General features: G+C 41.6%; 1 protein-coding gene across 1 annotated transcript in view; it reads left to right on the forward strand.

Moving 5' to 3' along the window:
* dclre1c (DNA cross-link repair 1C, PSO2 homolog (S. cerevisiae)) overlaps positions 1-8,775 on the forward strand; it is a 35,012-nt gene that overhangs the window by 23,609 nt on the left and 2,628 nt on the right. The window contains exons 11-13 of the mRNA XM_020521369.2: positions 3,224-3,278; positions 4,796-4,884; positions 6,382-6,482. Of these exons, the coding sequence (XP_020376958.2) occupies positions 3,224-3,278; positions 4,796-4,884; positions 6,382-6,482 (245 nt within the window). The remainder of the gene's footprint in view (positions 1-3,223; positions 3,279-4,795; positions 4,885-6,381; positions 6,483-8,775) is intronic.

Here is an 8,775-nt window from a genome sequence, read left to right on the forward strand (position 1 = left end):
AACCGTTGCTCAAAAATCTGCCTCACTTTATACCTAGTTAAAAAAACAGCATTTACAAAATTAAACAGTGTTCATGCTCCAATAAAACCGAAAATAACAACAAAATGCTGTAACTAAATGCTTCTATAAATTACACAGCCAATTTCAAACCATGTATAACACTCCTGATAAAATCTAAGTTACCACAGAACAGCCGAAACAGACAGCACTATTCCCCCATGTGGTTAAAGCCAAGATATCCTAGTTAACAGATTGTGTAGCCACCAAAGCACCTGGTGTAGCAATTTTTCATGTCCCTAAAAAAAAAACTGATCAATGGTTTAGTTTCTTGTCTGTAGGGGTGTTTGGTCAATAGTTTGTTGTTATTGGTCATGAAGCACGTACACTTGAAAGTTTTAACTTTGACCAAAGGCCTTAGACCCCAAGCACATTGCACAATGCTGACAGTTCTATGCAGTACAGAGGGAGTGTAGCATTGTCACTGATACTACCCTCGATGTGAAGGGTTTAAAATAAATTTTCCTATAACCGTGGATGTTAAAAGAATCATTGGTGCCATTCAAGGAAGGTTTACTTAGTGAACTCATTTCATTTAGTGCCCAACCACCTAAAGTTTGACCATCTCAAACAAGAGGGCATAGGTCTGGAGTGAGAGGAGGTAGGCTCAAATGTGAGATGAGGAAAAGCTAGTTCTTTCAGAGGGTTGTGAACCTGTGGAACTGACTGCCCCAGATGGCAGTGAAGAAAGAATCAATCAACAGATTCAAGAAAGAAATAGATATGTTTCTGATGAAAAGTGGGATAAAGGGCTATGAGGAGCAGGCAGAAAAGTGGAGTTGAGACCAGGATAAGATCAGCCATGGTCATGTTAAATGGTGAATTGGGCTCGAAGGTCTGAATTGCCTGCTCCCGCTCCTAATTCTATGTTGTTGCCAGTGGGACCTCATGGAGTCCTGGCTGTTAGGGGTACTTCATGCTAAGGGTGGAGTTGTCAATAAGCAGGACTCCATGCAGCCAACTCAACCCTAAATGTCATCTATCCACACGCTCCCAACTCTCTGATCCAACTTTCCTGTTGCCCAGTCTCTCTCGCACTTGAACCCAGCCTTTCTCCCATCCCAACCCTCCAGCCAACCCAGCACAAAACTGTCTCCTTCCCCCAAACTTGCCCTGAGCACTCACCCATCTGCCACCCTTACCCATCACCTGCTGTACTCACTGAACATAAGTTCACCACCTTTGGCCAGGATTTAGTCATGAAAAGGGCTGTGTTTTCAATGCCATTCCACTTTGTTCTGCATTGCTTGGATTTCAGGCCTGGATGAGACTGTTCTCCATCCTTGGGGCCAATAGGATCAAAGGATATGAAGGGAAGTTTAGGAGCAGTCTTCTGTTTTTTTTTTGTTGAGTTGGATGATCAGCCATTACCATATTGAACAATGAAGCAGGCTCAAAGGGCTGAATGGCCTATTCCTGCTCCTGTTTTTGGCGTTTCGATGTGTTTATAAATCTATTTTAAATCTTGCTGTTATTCAGAAAACATTGCAATGTTTACAGGGTATAGCTTTGGAGTCAGCCATTTGGAACTGAGACACAGAAAAACATTTTTGTAGCAACAGTATACACCATCTAGAGGATGCACTGCAGTATCTCACCAATGCTGTTTAGACAGCACCTACCAAACCCACAATCACTTCCATCTTCCAGTAAGACGGCAGTAGAGTATCATAGAATCATAGAATCCCTACAGTGTGGAAACAGGCCATTCGGCCCAACAAGTCCACACCGACCCTCTGAAGAGCATCCCACCCAGACCCATCCCCCTACCCCTTTACCCCACCTAACCTGCACATCCCTGAACATTACGGGCAATTTAGCATGGCCAATCCTTCTAACCTGCACATCTTTGGACTGTGGGAGGAAACCGAGGCACCACGAGGAAACACACGCAGACACGGGGAGAATGTGCAAACTCCACACAGACAGTCACCCGAGGGTGGAATTGAACCCAGGTCCCTGGCGCTGTGAGGCAGCAGTGCTAACCACTGAGCCACCGTGCTGCCCCAAGTCCGTCTTCTGAGCCCAAGGCTCACTCGCTCTGTCTGCTTTTCAGTTCCTTTCTTTTTCTTTCTCCCTCACTGTCTCTCTCTCTCTCCCCTCTTTTATTTTACTTACCTCCTGTTGAAAAGCTCAGTCACGGAGATGACATCGGTGAGTGGGACCAGCATGGACTCATGGCGGTGGTGTCGGAGGCGAGTTTGGGTTCCCAGAGGCATCTGTATCATCAGGGCAGTCGTAGTGCTGACTCGTGTCTGCTACAGTAGAGGTGAGTTTGGGCCCAGTACACGACCCTGTGGCATCAGCAGCAGTAAGGTGGGCCTGAAGCAGATTCGTGGCAGCGGCAGGTCAAGTTTGGGCTGTTGTGGTACCCGGCAGTATCTGTATTGATGAGGTCCAGTGAGGATTCACAATGATAAAGGTGTTGGTGGAGGCGAGAGGGCGTCAAAGATTCGTGACTTTCATTCCAATGGCACAGTGATGACTTGTACCTGGCCACCAGGCCCATGGCCCATGGTGGAGCACTTAACAAGAGGGACTATAAAGTTCAACACTTCCTTTATTTCTATATTTTTCTGACTTTATATTCTATGTTTTGGTTTATGTTTCTGTGTTTTAAGATGGTGCCAGAGAGTGGTGACATTTGCGCTGTATTTTGTAACAAAATAGACATGCAATAAATAAATCAAATCAAATCTGGAAGGACAAGGGTAGCAGATATCTGGGAACACCACCACCTGCAAGTTCCCTCCAAGCCACATACCATCCTGACTTGAAAATATATCACTGTTCCTTCAGTGTTGCTGGGTCAAAATCCTGGAATTCTCTCCCTAATGGCATTGTGGGTCAACCTACAGCGCATGGACTGCAGCGGGTCAAGGAGGCAGCTCACCCCCACCTTCTCAAGGGGCAACTAGGGACGGGGCAATAAATGTTGGACCAGCCAGTGACGGCCACATCCCATGAGTGAATTAAGAAAAGGGGGAAAAAAAACATATACATGAGATAATGGAACTTTGGAATTTAGCCACTTCATTTGCTTTCAATGAAAAGTGACGTATTGAGTATATTTGAATTGTATTAAACAAACGTGTACTATTGAAGCCATTGATGAAATCAATAATGCAAACTCTGTCTTAGGAATTGTATTTATTATTTATTTCAGAACTGGAGAGAGTTCATACAGGGCTTGTTTCTCATTCCATTCATCCTTCAGTGAGGTAAGGGGTGATGGCCGACTGGTATTAGCACTAAACTATTAATCCAGAGCCCGCTACCCCCCCCCCCCACCCCTCCCCTCCCCTGCCCCAGGTAATACTGTGGACACTCTGGTTCAAATCCTGCCATGGCAGTTGGTCAAATTTGAATTCAATACAAATCTGTAATTAAGAGGCTAATAATGACTGTGACAACATTGTCACTTGTCAGGAAAAGTCCACCTGGTTCTCTGATGTCCACTGGGCAATTAGGGATTGGTAATAAATGCTGATCCAGCCAGCAATACCCACATACCATGAATGACTTTAAAAAGAGATAAACCTCTTCTTTTACCTAAGTATTTTGCCTCAAGTTCTGAGGTTTATGTACTAAATTTTTCACCTTAATTTGCATGTTTTCCTGTCTTTGCTTCATAATCTTCCCCTTCATATTAATATGGCAAAGGTCACATATCATGGATAATTGCAAAGTGGTCAGTGACTTGATTTTACACTGTCCCAGAAGCATTCGAAATCTACTGCAGTGAGTGGAGAATCAGTTATTGGGTCTGACAGAAAATTGTTTCATTTTAAAAGCTGGTGCATATACCTAATTCCTTAAGCAGACTGTCAACTTGTTTGGAAGACTAAATGATGTAAAGGAGATGGGGGAAAATGTTTCCACTCAGTTTTTTTTTCTTTTTTTTTCTACCATATTCTCTCTTTCTCTCACTCCTTTGCTCTCATGTCCCTCATTTCTCATTTTCTCTCTCTTGCTCGTGTTCTTTTTTCTTACTTGCCCTCTTTTGGTTTCTTCACACTCTTGTTCTTTCTTGTGCAGTCTACCTTCTCTTTACATCTCTTCCTTTCATTTTGTGATGATGCTATACCTTTAAGAGGGGCTTTTTGGTCCTGTTTTCTTTTAAAGAGAGAGATTGAATGAGAGTCTGCAGTAAACAGCTTTGGGAAGTCTTGGGAGTTGGAACAGAAGCAGCCTGGATGGGAGTGGCCAGCTCTCTCAGAGCAGGATCTTTTTTTTTTAGTTTTTATTTTTAGCTTTAAGCTGTTGCTGTTAGAGTCTCAACAGGGCAGAAGCTGCTGGAGTTTTGAAGAAGTAGAAGCTATCTTTTCCCTGTCTCAGTTACAGCTAGAAGCTAGGGTTTCTCTTTGCTGCTGGGTTACCTGTGAGAAAAATCTATTTTTCTCAATTTGCCTTTTTGCCAACGTGTGTGTTTATGGGATGTTACTGTATTAGTTAATTAGTACTAGGGATTGTATCTATTATTTAGTTAAATTTTCCAACAGAGGTAAGTTATTCTAAGTTCTGCTTTCTTTTGTTGTATTTTAACTATTGTGATTAAATAGTGTTTTGCTTAACGCCGAGTAGTTTGATCAGTTGAATCGCATCTGGAATACTGTACATTACATTTCCCCTTAAAATAAGAAAAAGTTAGGGTCTAGGCTACCTTAAAATATTTTGAGGGGGTCTGGTCTGGTCCATAATAATTTTCTTTTTCTTCCTCCCTCCTCTCTTCACTCAGATTGTGGATTTTCTTTCGTATGTACAGCCTGTGAATATTCACCCAAACGTTGTGCCTATGGGCCGGAATTTTGAAGATGTCCAGGAGATGTAAGTAAAGCACGTGAGGAGCCCTCCAGTGTTTACAGTAAATGGCCATTTTCCACCAAGAGTCGTCATGTTTTTCTTTTATTTGAGAATTTCCTGTACTGTCGGAATTTGGCAAACTCACTCCTGCAAGGTTTGACCTTCTTCAGCACAAGAAAAAGATAGAATTAGAACTTTCATGACAGTGGAAAATAGCCAAATAGTTATAAAAATTTAAAAGATTTTTAGTTGAGAGTTGTAAATCTAACACCTGGAGTGTAATTGTAACAGCACTACATGGAACTTAAGAGTAGACCATTCAGCTGCTTGAGCCTGCTCCACCATTCAGTAAGATCATGACTGATCTTGTTCTGGCCTCAACTCTACTTTCCAGTCTGCAGCCACCCCATCCCCAGCCCACCTCACTCCTTAATTCCCTTAACCATCTAAGCTATATCTAATTTCACCTTAGGTAAGTTTAATGACCAAGCCTCCACTGCTTTTTGGGAAACAAAATTCCAAAGCTCAGAGAAATTTATCATCCTCCCCTTAAAAGGGAGACCTTACATTCTTAAACTAATGCCCCGTTAGCTTTAGTCTTTCCAAAAGAGGAAATATCCTGCGGGTCTCCAACCCATCCCATCATCTTTAGTATTTCAGGAAGATCCTCTCTCATTCTTCTAAACTCCAGGGGGTATGTGCTCAACTGTCTTCAGAAGCCCTTCATCCCAACAATTAGCCCTGTCTGAACTGCTAATGCAATTATATGCTTTCTAAAATAAACCAAAATCATATAAACTACTGTAGATATTACCAGGGTGCTATAGAGCTGTACTAAAACATCCCTCGCCTTATTGCTCACACTTCTTGCAATAAGCCATTCCATTTGCCTTTCTAATCACTGTGTACTAACTTGGACTGAAGGGTCCTTTTCCATGCTGTCCATCTCTATGACTCTATGTACCAAAATACCCAGATCCCTCTGTACCATTGTAGCAATTCTGTGATCAGCATTCTTTTCTCATTCTGTACAAATGCTGTTCTTCACATTTGGTCTTCTTGCAAATTGTCCTGATGAGTTCAAGATGAAAAGTTTTGGAAAACTGTATCCCACATTTTGCCCTTGTTAATTTTGTAACAATTCCAAGTTAGAATTAAAATCATTAGAGCCATTCAGCTACACTGATCCTCCAAAGAGTATCCCACCCCATCCGCATAACCCCTCATAACCCCGCATTAACCATGGCTAACTCACCTAACCTGCACAACTCTAGACACTATGGGCAATTTAGCACGGCCAATCCACCTAACCCGCAAATCTTTGGACTGTGGGAGGAAACTGGAGCATGCGGAGGAAACCCACGCAGACACGTGGAGAACAAGCAAACTCCATATACCCACCCACGGGTGGGATTGTACCTGGGTCCCTGGTGCTGTGAAGCAGCAGTGCTAACCACTGAGCCACCACCACACCCCAATTGTTTGATTTTAATCTGTAATTCTGTTTCTGTTCTGATTTAGTTTGAAGCCACTGGGTAGGAAGTGTTTAGGAGACGGTGAACCTGCGTACAAACCGCTGGGCAAGTTGAAAAGATCAAGGAATTGTTTTATCAATGAGCAAGGTATGTGTGTTGGATGATGTGGAATGGAATATCTTAAACTCTTTACAAAACTCCAGGTGAAAGAATGCACCATCAAACTTGAAACTAACTGCAAAGAGAACTAGAGTGTAACTAATTGCAATTACATGACAAATCATTTGCTTTCAAATAGTGAGGGGAACAGAAAAAAGGTCACTGACTGAGATTTCTTGCAGGTAATAATAACAATTGATTATTTATACATTACAGTTCAGAGTCACTGCTGATGAAGACATGGTTACTTAGATAAATTTATTATAATTAGTAGCCAATGGCTGACTGCTTGATGTTACTTAACAGGTTGATTAAAAAATAAATGTTGAAGTTATGACACACCTCTGGAGCAAGTGGGACTGGAGTCTGGGATTTCTAGCTCAGACATAGGGACAGTACCGCCTTCCACCTATTTTTGTGTCATCTTCAAACTCAGCTGTAGTTAATTCATTGTCCTCATCTAAATCATTAATGTATATCATAAATAACTGTGGCCCTATCATTGATCCCTTTTATAGGTTGCTGTCCTGATAAAGTCCCTTTTATTCCCGACTCTCTCTCCTATTAGTCAGCCAATCCTGTATCCGCACAAATATACTGTTTCCCCCATCATCATGGACCCTTATCTTATTACGTAGCCTAATGTGTGGTACTTCACAAATACCTGTTGGAAATTAAAATATATTCCATTGACTGGTTTCCCTTTATCTATCCTGCTTGTTACCTCCTCAGGCATGATTTCCCCTTCAGGAAGCCATGTTTATTTGCGTGATTACATTATATAGTTCTAAATGCTCGGATGTTACATCTTTTTATACATTAGGAAAATGTTAATGACAGATGTTAAGGTGACTAACCTAGAGTTGTTGGTTTTATGTTTCCTATTTTTTGAATAAGGGTGTTACATTAGCAGTTTTCCAATCCTCTGGGATTTTACAAGATTCTTGCAAGATTACTACCAGCGCATCCACTATCTCTGTAGCTACTTCTTAGGGTAATCCTAGGGACAACACGCCAATTCTAACAGTCTTTAGCACCATAAATTTTCTTAGTACTTTTTCCTCTAGTAACAGTTATTGTTTATTCCATCTCTCTGTTATAATCCCTTGATTTTTTCGATCTTTGGAATACTATTTGCATCAATCTTCACACCTGAGGATGCTAAATACTTATTCAGCTCTTCTCAATTTTCTGATTGCGCCATGATTATTCCCCAACCTCCTCCTCTAAGGGGCCTATATTCACAGTGGCCCTTTTTACATATTTAAAGAAGCTTTTGCTGTCCATTTATATATTACTTGCTAGTTTGCCCCAAGTTTATTTTCTTCTTGTCATATTTTGTCATCTTACGTTGGTGCGAAGAGTTCAAACTTTCCCAATCTTCTGGTTCACTACTAATTTTTGCCATGTTGTTGTTTTCTCTTTCAATTTGTTACTCTCCTTAACTTCCCTGGTTAACCCTTTTTTTATTATTAATTCCCTTCCTAGAAGCTATCTTCACAAAAGTTGGTTTGCAGGTACAGCAGGTAATTAAGAAGGCAAATGGAATATTGTCCTCCATTGTTAGAGGGATGGAGTTTAAAAACCAGGAGGTTATGTTACAGCTGTATAGGGTGCTGGTGAGGCCACATCTGGAGTACTGTGTACAGTTTTGGTCTCTTCACTTGAGAAAGGATATACTGGCACTGGAGGGGGTGCAGAGGGGTTCACTGGGTTGATGCTGGAATTGAGTGGGTTGGTTTATGAGGAGACATTGAGTAGACTGGGTCTAGACTCATTGGAATTTAAAAGAATGAGAGGGGAATCTTATCAAAGCATATTAAATTATGAAGGGGATAGGATAGAAGCAGGCAGGTTGTTTCCACTGGCATAGCCTCCAAATAAGGGGGAACAGATTTAGGACTGAGTTCAGGAAGAACTTCTTCACCTAAAGTGTTGTGAATCTGTGGAATTCCCTGCCCAGTGAAGAGGTTGAAGCTACTTTGTTGAATGTTTAAGGCAAAGATAGATTTTTGAAAGGTAAAGGAATTAAGGGTTTATGGTAAACAGGCAGGTAAGTGGAGCTGAGTCCACAAAAAGATCAGCCATGATCTTATTGAATACAGCAGGCTCGATGGGCCAGATGGCCTACTCCTGCTCCTATTTCTTATGTTCCTCATTGGAATAATGTTTACTGTGAATCATAAATGAGTTTCCTAAAGGTCTGTATGTCATTGTTCCTTAACTGTCATTATCGGCTAAGCTCGTTTCCCAGCCCAATGCAATTATCTTTAGTTAAGTG

Source organism: Rhincodon typus, chromosome 22 (assembly GCF_021869965.1).
Source record: "Rhincodon typus isolate 14 chromosome 22, sRhiTyp1.1, whole genome shotgun sequence".
NCBI lineage: Eukaryota > Metazoa > Chordata > Chondrichthyes > Orectolobiformes > Rhincodontidae > Rhincodon > Rhincodon typus.